This window comes from Lissotriton vulgaris, chromosome 7, assembly GCF_964263255.1.
Source record: "Lissotriton vulgaris chromosome 7, aLisVul1.2, whole genome shotgun sequence".
NCBI classification, from domain to species: domain Eukaryota; kingdom Metazoa; phylum Chordata; class Amphibia; order Caudata; family Salamandridae; genus Lissotriton; species Lissotriton vulgaris.
Genome location: NC_141695.1, coordinates 1,348,962,980 through 1,348,975,100, shown reverse-complemented (window position 1 = coordinate 1,348,975,100; position 12,121 = coordinate 1,348,962,980). Strand labels below are relative to the sequence as shown.

The 12,121-nt window shown below is 43.9% G+C and overlaps 1 protein-coding gene across 2 annotated transcripts in view; it reads left to right on the top strand.

Annotated features, from left to right (window-relative positions):
• The window catches only part of KAT8 (lysine acetyltransferase 8), a 346,163-nt gene that overhangs the window by 203,373 nt on the left and 130,669 nt on the right, over positions 1-12,121 (top strand). For both annotated transcript variants that reach the window (XM_086932009.1, XM_086932010.1), the window contains exon 7: positions 10,398-10,538. In XM_086932009.1, coding sequence (XP_086788135.1) covers positions 10,398-10,538 — 141 coding nt within the window. The remainder of the gene's footprint in view (positions 1-10,397; positions 10,539-12,121) is intronic.

Below are 12,121 nucleotides of genomic sequence, written 5' to 3'. Positions count from 1 at the left end.
TTGTGGATTTAGCTAAATCGTGGACTTCCGCCAATTTCTTAAGTATCATGTCCAATGTGCTTGTTAGATCTGCTTTAGCTTTGATAGGCGATTCAGACAATGTTGGTTCTAGTTTTACTTTCTTGTTGTTTTTGTTTTCTCTCTCCGCCATCTTGTAGGGTAGTCGAGCAAGGCAGTATAGCGGTGATGGAGGAGGGGGCGGATCAGTCAGGTAAACTTATAAAGTTTTTAGAGATAGAGTCAGATGTACCCGCTTGGGTTAAGTTAGAGGGAGGATAAAGAGCCTAGTTGCCACACATATGTTGTGTTTGTGAGACCGCTATTGCCTCTACTGCGGATCAGGACAACCAGATACAGAAGGCAACAAACTGAAGGCTTGACAATATTGATAGGTTGCAACAGCAGCTGTAGTGGCAGGTTAAGGCAGGTCGTGGCATCAGCAGCAGATCCCCTCCACTCACAGTGGGTCTGAAGGTTTTGGCAGCAATTAAGGTTTTGGCAGCAATAAACAGCCATGGATTTGGCAGCAATGAAGGGTTTAGCAACAGCAGTATAGCAGGTTAGCCAGGTTAAGGCAGCAGTGAATAGCAACAGTGAAGGTTATGGCCACAGTGAAGGATTTGGCAGCCTGAAGGTTTTGGCAGCAGTAATATGGCGGTTGTGGCAGGTTATGTCAGCAACATCAGTAGATCACCTTCGTTCACTGAAGGGAATTCGGCTAATTTTACGCTTTACCCCTCGTCGTCGCCGCCGCCATTTTGAGGTCAGGCTGGCTGAAGACCGATGTCGCGTCTGCAGTGGGGTCAGCGCTGGAGTACAGACATAGCAGACTTAGCAGGGGGATAGTAAGGCACCAACTCTCGCTGGACAATAAGGAGCATGAGGGCTAGACCACTCTTCCGAGCACAGCAGCGCCAGGAGATCGCAGCGTTACGGCTGCTCCTACACCATTGCAGGGTCAGGCAGAGGAATCCCGAGATGAGGCGATGAGATCGGTGAGATCTTTTAATATTCCCTTAGTGGCCGATCATGTGGGATAGTCGCTCACCTTAGGTCGTGGTGGGCGCTCGCCAGTGCACACGATTGGGGCTTGAACGATGGGCAAAATGCGGGCGATCAGGTCTGGAAGTCCGTGATGGACCCGATGATCGGAGCCATATCGGGCGTTGAGGCCGTCAGCTTACACGAGACCAAAACACCTGCTCTCTGCCTTCAAAACACTCGATTTTGGTCCCCGGGTGTGCAGCAAGGAAAGCGGTGCCAAGGGACTGAAGGCCAGGTTCAACTTGAGTAGAACTCCTGTATTAAGGAAAGTCGGTCTCCTGTGTGACGAGCGACGGAGCTAGGCGGCTTTCTCCACCGCCGTCTACGTCTGGACAAATCTCTAGGAGGGGTCAGTCTGCCAGATTTCAAAAGATACCAAACTGCGTTTCTAGCCAAACAGGGCTCTTACTGGTTGTCTCCCCCTGCTGATTATACTCCCATCTGGCTGGAGTTAGAAAAGGCCCTTCTGGGGAACATCGCCCCAGCAGCTGCCCTATCCACAAACCTGAACACACTAACCTGCTCGAAACCAATTTTTCGGAACACAAGAGTGGCCCTTCTTAAAGTGGATAAATTACTTGACAATACCATACGACGCTCGAGCTGGGAGTCGATATGGCATAACCACTCAGTGCTGTATAAGGGCAAACCACTATGTAATCGCCTCTAGATCAAAAGGGTATCTTTTTCCCACACCAACTTTACGAGGGATCATATCCCCTCTCTTTTAAAGATCTCCAATCCAAATATAATCTTGAACCAATGGAGTTTTATAATTTCTTGAATATAAAGGTGGCGATCACCAGGGCAAAGCTCTCGGTAAACCCTCCCTCTCTCCCGTCCTACCTCTCCAGACTAAATAAGCTAGGCCATCAAGTGTCCTGGATTTATAAACTCCTACGCCCGCAACACTCCAACCTCACTGAGCATCTTATACACAGTTCTGGACATCACACGCCTCTTTTCCTATATCGGACATAGAATGGGCCAAAACCTGGGAATCTTGCATGCGTCACAAAATCAGCCCTACACTATCCCAGACAAAATTTTGGCTTCTTCATAAAGCTTTCTGGACACCGGCACCTCTCTTCACTCACAATATAAGAACTGATGCATTCTGTTGGAACTGTAAGTACGCTGAGGGTGACCTTGACCATCCTATCCTCCAATGTGAATGTGTCATCCCCTTTTGGGATAAAGTTTTCGGCTTCATCAGTATTCAAGTTTTATTTTTTATTTAAGATTACGGAACTCTCATGAGATTCACATAAAAAGACATAGCATTACATTCCATAAAATCTTGAATAAGTGATATTACATTACATAGAATAATGAATAAAAATACAGAGTGAACTGGACGTCGAAACAACCATCTAATACAGAGTCAAAAAACATTTTAAAAAGTTATACAATTTAAAACAGAACATTTCATTAGGGAGGTTGTTCATAGTCGCAATAAAAGCAGTAGCAGACAGAATATTCAATTGGAGACAGATGGGTCTTAGCCACTTTCGCCTGTGCGACATTAGAGCTGGGCAAACAAAGATGACGTGGAGCAAGTCCTGATTTTTCATATTGCAGAGATCACATAAGGCTGATGAACCATACCATCTGGATAAGAGAGATTTCAAAGGAAGTAAGTCCTGCCTTAGTAAAAACAATAGACTCCTGACTCCATGAGGAATGTTCCAAAAAACATAAGGTTGCGCTTTCCTCACCAGACAGGAATCAATAACTGGAGTGGTGCCTTTTTTTAGAATATGAGAGTCTCTATCCAGTCTAAACCCTAATTCCCAAGATGCGGACTTCAGGAGGGTTTTCAGCTGATATGCAGATAAAGAAAACAAAACAGCTTCATCTAGTTGTAATTGGCTCACAGCACATCTAAAAAAATTTAGAATTAAAGAGTAATCATTAAAATTTCCCAGCAGCTCAGTTTTTATAAGATATCTTAATGTGCCAGGCTCACCCTTTGCCAGGCTAAAGACCCAGCGCACACTCCCCGCTAGACCTTGAACCCAGCTGCTACGTAATCCGAATTCCTGTCTAAGAGCAGCTGTTGAACTAGCTGTGTTGACAGATAAAAGGCTACGTAGGATTTTACCTTCAGAGGAGTTCAGGAAACTCCAGCTTTTCATATTGATTAACTCCATTCCGTAAAGTAAAGAGGCAGGAATTTTTGCTCGATATACCTCCAGCAGTAACGAGAAATGTCTTCTACCTGTGGCCTTATATAGTGAAACCAAACTCTTTCCCTGGACAATAGCTTTCCGGGTGTTATTAGCTATGTGAGCTTTTTCACTTAAGTTGCTCGTAACAATTTTGCCAAGAAAAGTATAAGATTGCACTACTTACAACTTTTGGCCCCCCACGGTCCAATGAAAGTTCGCATATTTAGAATTCTTCCTACCCGTCAAACACATCACTTTACTTTTTGCAATATTTATCAGCAGATGATGCTTTCCTGCATAATTGTACAAAGCATGCAGGCGATTATTCAACCCTTTAGGCGTTAGGTCAAGAATCAAAATGTCTTCAGCATACATAAGACATACGATTGGGGAGCCCCCCAAGTTCGGAACAATACCTGTACTTGCAGAAAGAACCTGGGATAGATCGGCTATATATAGGGAAAACAGCAAAGGAGCCAATAGGCAGCCTTGCTTTAATCTATTAGCTGTGGAGATAATTCTAGACAGTCCTCTTTCCCCACCCAACAACACTCTGCACCAGGTATCTGAATGCAAGGCACGGACTAATCTGATAAGAGTTGATGGCATCCCTAAATCGAATAACTTTCCCCACAGCAATGTTCTATCCACTTTGTCGAAAGCTGTGGAGAAATCGATAAAGGCGCCATAAACTCGCCCACCACGAACCTTGACATATTTCTCCGTTATAACCTGGAGTGCAGTCAGATTATCTAGGGTACCGTGCCTTTGCCTAAAACCGGTTTGTTCATAGGGTAGAACTTCGGTCTTAGACACCCAATCGTTAATTAAATTAAGAAGACATTTTGCAAAGACCTTGCCAATAGCATCTAATAGAGCGATTTGGCGGTAGTTTTGAGGTAGGTCTCTAGCCCCTTTTTTTAAAAAGAGGGACTAGTATGCTCCCTTTCCAAGATGGAGGAACTGTTCCACTAATAAAACAACATTTAAACACTGGGTAAAGGATTTTACTCCATAATTCACTCTGATGTTTTAGAACAGAAATAGGAACCTCATCCGGACCTATCGCGCCAGAAGAGCGCATGCCCTTGATAGCTAATTCGATGTCCTTTTCGGATGGGGGATCATAGGGAAGATTGTCCTCGTAAAGAGAATCATTATCCCGTTGCGAGCCATTACTGCTATACAAATGCTTAATATATTGCACCCAGATCTGCTCATCAATAGAAATTGGCATGGGTCTGGATCTAGAACCGCAACCTTCGCCAATTAATGACCAGAATGTCCTGGCTTGACCCTTACGAGAGGATTCCCGGACTTTGATCCATAAAGAATCTTCCTAATCTCTTTTCAGTCTAGCCTTCAACCTTGCTCTCCTTCTTTTTACTAGGACTAATTTATGGTACCTTTCCTGGTTAAATAATAAATATTGATCTCTTATCAATTTATTTATTTCAATATTTAATTGCCGAAGGGGTTTAGGGATTACTGTAGGTTTTTTAGCAGGAAGGGCTTTCTTTGCTATTGAGGTTACTAATTTCAAAAAATCAGAAAAACCTAGGAGTTCCCTCCCATCCCATTGAGACAAATTCTCCACAGTAGATACGAAGGTACTCAGCAGACTCTTGATAGCCCCAAAATTCCAGTAACATTTCCCTGACTTGGCTCCAAAATTCACCTAATCAGTATCAATGTACCAGGAATCCGACAGAGGGGGCTTGAGATCAACTGTAACAGTCAACACCTTGTGGTCGCTTAGTTCCGAATTAACAACCAAAACATCCTTCAGGAAAGGGAAGAAGGAGCTATCTGCTATTACATAATCAATAATTGATTCTCCATTTTTTGATTTATGTGTAAAAGCTGCAGGGATGTCAGAGGGGAGCCTGCCATTTATTACTAGGCAATCCACCTTAGATAGACCTTCCAAAATTAATTTCCCTCTTTTGTTGGACTTAATATTCGCCGGGAACTGAGCTTGCGGAATATGGAGAGATTCTTCCTAAAGCATATTCCTGAACAAGTCGAGGCTACAATTAGAAATTTTGCAGTTGAAGTCCCCTAATAACAATATATGCGGAGGGGATGTAGCGTCCAAAAGCTTAAGTATAAAGGAGAAAAGCGACTTTAGGTCAACATTAAAGCAAGTGTCAGGTGGAATGAAAGTGTTTATCAGGACAAGCGATTTAGTTGGGCCATCCTTAACCAAATTTTTCAGAGTTACTGCCTGGAACAATTTATTTGGCTCTAAAAAATGGGAAAAATTCCAATTAATCTTATTGGAGAGTAAACAAGCTAATCCACCCTTTGCATGGCCTCTCCTAGAGGGGAGTGCACTACCATCTAAAACATAATAATCTTTTTCCATCGTTAGTTTCCCCTCCACCCAGGTCTCCTGAAGGCAAATAACATCAGCTTCTAGGGATTGCAAGAATGACAATTTTTCCGGACTATTCTTCAAACCCGCAATGTTCCAAGAAATGATTTTTAAATCAGTGTTAAAAATTTTAATGCGGTTTGAGGGTAGAGGTGGATTTGCTTGAGAGAACGCCAGGCAACCAACTCCATTTAGAAATGTCATCCATCAAAACTGGTTTAGAAGGAGGAGGATTTTTATAGATTACTTGTCGTTCATTTTTTGATACACATATTTTTAAATCCTCAGTTTTAGCTGAGGACCAGTCTGTAGAAACCGGATTTACTCCGTGGACTGTTGACAAGTTAATGGATAATTTGTTACCCCGTTCCTCAATGAAGAAAGGGGTAACATCTATCCCTCTTATTTGTAATTCCTCTGCCCAGTGAAAGATATGATTTAATACCAGTTTAGAGTGAAATTTAACCCTGGCTGTTTTCCCTATAGTGGAGTTCAGAAGTGATACCAAGTCTAAATCGGAAGATTGTATTAGTTTTAGACTTTCGATCTCTCGGAAACATTTGAGAAGTACCGATTTATTTAAGATAAGATCGGTATCAAAAAGAGGAATAAAATCCAAGAAGGCGGTATCTACACTTTCTTTCTCCTGAATAGGCAGAATGGAGACATGCTCAATTACAGGTAAATCCTGAAATGGCTTAGCCAGAGGATTAAGGGTTGGGAGTAAAGCATTTACGGGAAAAATCGATTCAACAGTTCGAGAATAGCTCGAGGGTCCTGCAGATTCAATAATAATATTTGCATGGTCCCCTTTGGATGCACCAGTTGTGTCATCAGGTAGGTTAGGTGACAACCCTTCAGGGCAGGATTTTTCTGGCGAGGCCTCTAAATTGCTTTCAAAATTAATTTTCCTCTGTCTTTTTTTATAAAATCTTCGGATGGGTTTCCTTTTTTTAGCTCTATTCTTTTTTTGCATTGAGTGTACTACCTTTTCATCATTATTTGGGGGATCAGCACATGCCTCTTTCTTTTTTTATATGAGGGGTAAATATAGGAAATACAGGAGGCGTTTCCATGTTTTGCATATCAACCGAGTCTATCAAGGGTTCTATCTCTTCATCAAGGATGGCGATACAATTGCCTCCAGCTGAAACTGCATTGTCGACAGACTCGCCGGGATAGCCGCTATCTTATTTCCAATCCGATCTTCGGAAACGAGATTCAGGTCCATTTGAACTGGGTCTAAAATTTCCATCTCCTTTGTTAACCTCTTATCTTTACTTGTGTTCACCAATAAGTTGGCAGACTCAAGATGCGACCCGAAATCGGTCCCACCTTTATTATGTAATAGCACCCTAAGAATTTGGGTTACCGTATCAAGGACACAATCTGAGCCTCCAACAAATGTTTCCAGTAAAAGTAGAATGGATGATAACAAGTGTTCTAAAGAAGACAAGGATTTAGAAATTAAATTATCGTTGCCAATAAGAGAACTAGGGAGAATGTTATTCATATTAGTGCCAGGACTAGAGGTGAGGTTTAGCTGAGATAGTGAAAAATCTAATTTGTTAGAGGGAGCGCTGCTGCTGTAGAGATGAAGCCTAGGGGTTAAAGGAACTTCTTGAGCATTTGTATTGACCAGAGCTTTAGCATGAGCAAGTTCTGAATACCTCTTTTGGGACTCTAAATCTATATCAGGTAATGTAAAATCACCCTCCGTGATTACGGGGGTATGAGGTGAGCCAGGAGATACTTTTGATTCCTCCTTAATTGGATGTGTTGGGTTAAGCACTGCTATTTGCCTCTGTAAATCTATCAAAACAAGAGGAGGATCCCCCCACTATTTCAGAGGAGAGTTTCCCAGGATGGGGCGTTAAGGGAACCTCGATCTGAATGATATTATCCTTAACAGGGAGAGAAACTGCCTCTGACTCTTTGCCCTTTAATTCAGCAGAGTTTAGGGCATCAGACACAACTTTATCCTTTCCCCTTTCCCATAAACTGTACAGTTGGCATTGACCTTTCAATTGCAGGGTAGAATTAATTTTATTCGGCAGGGGATTAGATTTCGTTTTAGAACATGACCTCCCCACTAATACTCGGCCTGAACGAAGTTTTTTTGCCGTCATATTAAAAAACAGAAGAGCACAACAGAAAGAGCAAAACAGTAATATATCACTCTTAACCAGAAATAGGATAAGTTCAATGAACAAAGAAAAAAATAGGAAGACAAAATACAGTGACGGCTAAGAGTGCTGAAGTGCCTAGGGGATTTAAAATGCAAAAAACTAAGTGTGGCAAATTAATAGAACAAGCCAAAGGGACGGGGCCCAGCCCAGCCTACTTCAGCCTCTGACGGCCGCAGACGGTCCCGCCCTTGTCCCGGGCTTCTCCCGAGACGCTCCCTCGCGGCGGGGGACTGGGCCTGATTATATAGGGAGGAAGAATAGGTAAAGGGGTGGGGCAGGCAGGGAGAGCAGCCCAGGTGGAAGCAATGGGCCCACAGGGACTCCTGGGATATGGAGTCCCTGATACTATGCTCGCAGCCCTGACTCAGCACACCCCGAGGACCTTTCAGGCAGCGCAGCCCCTCTGCAGCTTCAACTCCCGCTGAAGGATTCAGCGCTGCGGGACCCGCGAAGCGAGTCCGGCGAGGAGTTGTAAGTGGAGGGGCAAAGAACAGCAGCAACAGTTAGTCCCGTGGCAAGGCAGCAACAACAGTTCCTCAGACAAGTGGAGAATATCCAGAACAAGCCACAGGTATCCGCTTTTACTCCGTCGGTAAGGGGGCGGGCAGGCAGGGAGAGCAGCCCAGGTGGAAGCAATGGGCTCACAGGGACTCCTGGAATATGGAGTCCCTGATACTATGCTCGCAGCCCTGACGCAGCACACCCCGAGGACCTTTAAGGCAGCGCAGTCCCCCTCTGCAGCTTCAACTCCTGCTGAAAGATTCAGCGCTGCGGGACCCGCTGACATAAAGTGAAGTGAATGGCTGTTTGTAGGCTATGGTTGTTTTTAGTTTTTCAATGCCAGTCTCTACTGGAATACTACCATGAAATTACATAGCCAAACGTTCCTTTGCTTGATGTTGGGCAATATTTTACGCATGTGACTCTTTGGAAGACAATATCGCACTGTAGTCACAGGTAAGTAACGTTTTCTTTCCCATTTGTAATGTTTATCTTTTGAACAGGATCTGTTTGCATAACACCTCCATCTCTGCGAAGACCGAGTTTTATTCTACAGCTCAGTAGTTGGAAGGACCCATGGCACAATAACCTTCATTTGAAACCCCTCTTCTGGGCAGAGTACTGTAAAGTGCAGAACTAGTGAAACATAATCTGGACAGTTGGATTATTTGGTCGTTTCTTTCTGTCCTATTAGCCATTAGTTGGATAGAAACATGCATGTTTATTGCCAGTGTAGCCACTCCGCACATGACAGTATGACTATAGTTTTCCTAGTGTTGTCCGATTAGTTATTCATCTTGGCTTGGGTCCTTGTGAACAAAATGGAACTGAGCTTAGCATATTGCTCCACAAAGTATGCAAAAAATAGTAGTTTAATGTGTTATGCATGGAGGTCGTACCTGTCATAAAGTTGAACTCTTTTTTATATCTATGGTTGTGAGTTAGCTCTGTTTACCTTTTATGTTTTTCTTTCCAAAATAGAATTTTGAAAAGGCAAAGAAAATGTCAATTATTCGAATAACACTTTAAAAAAACAAAATTAAGCTTTGTATGCTAAATATTTTGACCACCTAAGCATTTACCTGGATATTTCAGTGAGCTCATTAGTATCAACAAAGCTAATAGATTTTGCCTTTTGGCTACTATTGCTGAAATATTGGCTTTGCCAGTGCTTTTTGCAGGTGTTCAGCATCAGCAAAAGCTTTTTTAGACGCTAGATTATATGTTTGCTGAAACTATGCTGCCAGATTTTATGACTGGTTGAAGTAATATTATCCAGCTGGGAAGTATAGGGTGCAATAATAGCTTTTTATTAAATACCTTCCCAATGGGACGCTTAACAATTTGACTACATTATTACTGTATGCCACTAACAACATTTCCTGCAAGATAAACACAATTATGAATTTTTAGCTTGGGAGAGGATTAGATTGTGTTGAATGAAATAGACTCGATTATAGAATATTGAAATTACTAACTTTAGAATGTACTCTAAATAAGTCATGTAGGTGTTGCCATTTTGAAGCCATTGTGGAGTGGTGTGGCTCACTGGTTAGAGGCGGCAGACCCGGGAGCAGAGGACGGCCCGGGACCAGGGTTCAATTCCCGACGCGACAGGGTCGTGGACCATGGTCAGTGGACTCGATAATTCTCGCCTCGGTGCCTACTCGAACCAGGGATCACACTCGGCAACTCTGGGCATTAGCTTGCCTCATCTCTACAAAGGCCCCCCACATTCGCCGGGGATGCCTGGTTTCACCTTGGAGATACCCATTAGGGACCATCTCACAGGGAAAGCCAGGACGGGTTCCCCAGCGGTCTACAGCGCGGAGATACCCCATGTGGGGTGATTCAGGCGCTTTACAAGACAGCATTACATTACATTACATTACATTGTGCCCACCCTGCCCGCAATATATCTGTTTGTTTGCCTTAATTTTATTTAGCCTGTTTTATATTGTTGGAAAGTGCAGAGTTTATGCTGTGGCAGCAGCTGTACCTTGAACTAAAACTATCGGTGGGTGTCTGCTATAACAAATGAATAAAAACACTCTGCTTTGGCTGAGATGCCGGCCTGCTATATCTGACTAGCTGCATGTGATCTTTCATCATCAGATCTACTGCCAGAACCTTTGTTTGTTGGCTAAACTCTTTCTCGACCACAAGACCCTATACTTTGACGTGGAGCCCTTCGTCTTCTATATATTAACTGAAGTGGACAGGCAGGGAGCCCACATCGTTGGTTACTTCTCCAAGGTACAGTTCTGCATGTTGTTGTCTTCTAAAATCTCGTCATTTACATGAGCAGTTATGGACACTTGTGGTTTTCCCATTTTCTAGAAGAATATAATGAGATTTTAAAATGGGCATTGGGTGAAATCTCCATGTGGGTGTATTGAAGTGCTGTGTGCAACATCCAAAATTCTTGTTTGTAAAATGCACCTGGTGGGTTTCTGAAACTGAGGCAGATCCACCTGAATTCTGAGATCCTAAATGTCTAAGTGAATTGCCATGTTGAGACATTTTCTAAAGCTTATCAAATTCAAGAGGCATCTGACAGAAGAGAAAAGGATGTTCCAGGTGTTGGGTATGTAATTGAATGAGCGTCACACTACTAGAAGTAGATAGGATTCTCAGAGAAGCCAGCAAGTTGGCAGATGCTGCTTGTTGTGTTCAACTGTACACATTTATTTTAAATCGATTGCAGAACCCTCAGTCATCAGCCTTGACAAGCCAGAAATCATTTACCTGGGCATTTGAAAATTATTTTCTGTAATGTGAGCGTTTGCAAATTTGCTGAATAATGAAAATCCTGTTTCCTTTGAGTGAGTTTTAGCATCAGTATTTCAATAAGCTGTATTTTAGAATCCATTATTTGTATTCATTTCAGGTAAATAACCTGCCTACAATTGTTAGGATGATCAGATGAACCACAGAAAAATTGTATTGAAACATAGCCCCTTCCTTTTCCCCATTCCCTCCCCTCTACCCAGGTCCAGTCTGTGAGATGTTGATTTCCTGTATACTTATGTTTGTTTGTGTTGCATGGTTCATGAATTGAGCAAGGTGCGGGTTGCCCCCTCCCTCTTTTCATTAGCAACATGGCTAAATATGCTTGCGTTATTCACTTCCATGGGGCAGCATCACTTCCAGATACACACCGACCCCAAGACCACCCTCAGAGGCACCCTCATCTACAGACCCCCGGGACCACGCACACAATTCAGCGAAACCATCGCTGACTTTGTCAGTACGCACGCCCTCACCTCCACAGACTACACCCTCCTAGGGGACCTCAACTTCCACCTGGAGAACAACAAGGACTGCAACACCGCCGCCCTGCTGGATAACCTCACCAACCTCGGACTCAAGCAGCTGGTGAACACCCCCTCCCACTACGCCGGCCACACGCTCGACCCCATCTTCTCCTCCAGCAAGCACATCTCCTTCAGCCACTCAACCGGACTACACTGGACAGACCACAGCTGCGTCCACTTCAGCTTCAGGAGAACCACGACCCACCACCACCCACAACAGGTTCCCCGCAGAAGCTGGAGCAAGATCACCGCCAACCAGCTTACCACCACCCTCAGCCGGAACCCTCCCACCAACACGACGGACCCCAATGAAGCAGCCCGCAACCTCACACAGTGGCTCATCAACTGCGCCGACGAACTCGCACCACTAAAGAATCCTCCCAGGAGACCCGGCAGCAGGAAAGCCTGGTGGTTTACCAACGAACTCAAAAACTCCAAGAAAACTTGCCGCACCCTCGAGAAAGCCTGGCGCCACGACCAGACAGCAGAACACATGACTGCCCTCAAGAACGCCACCCGCAA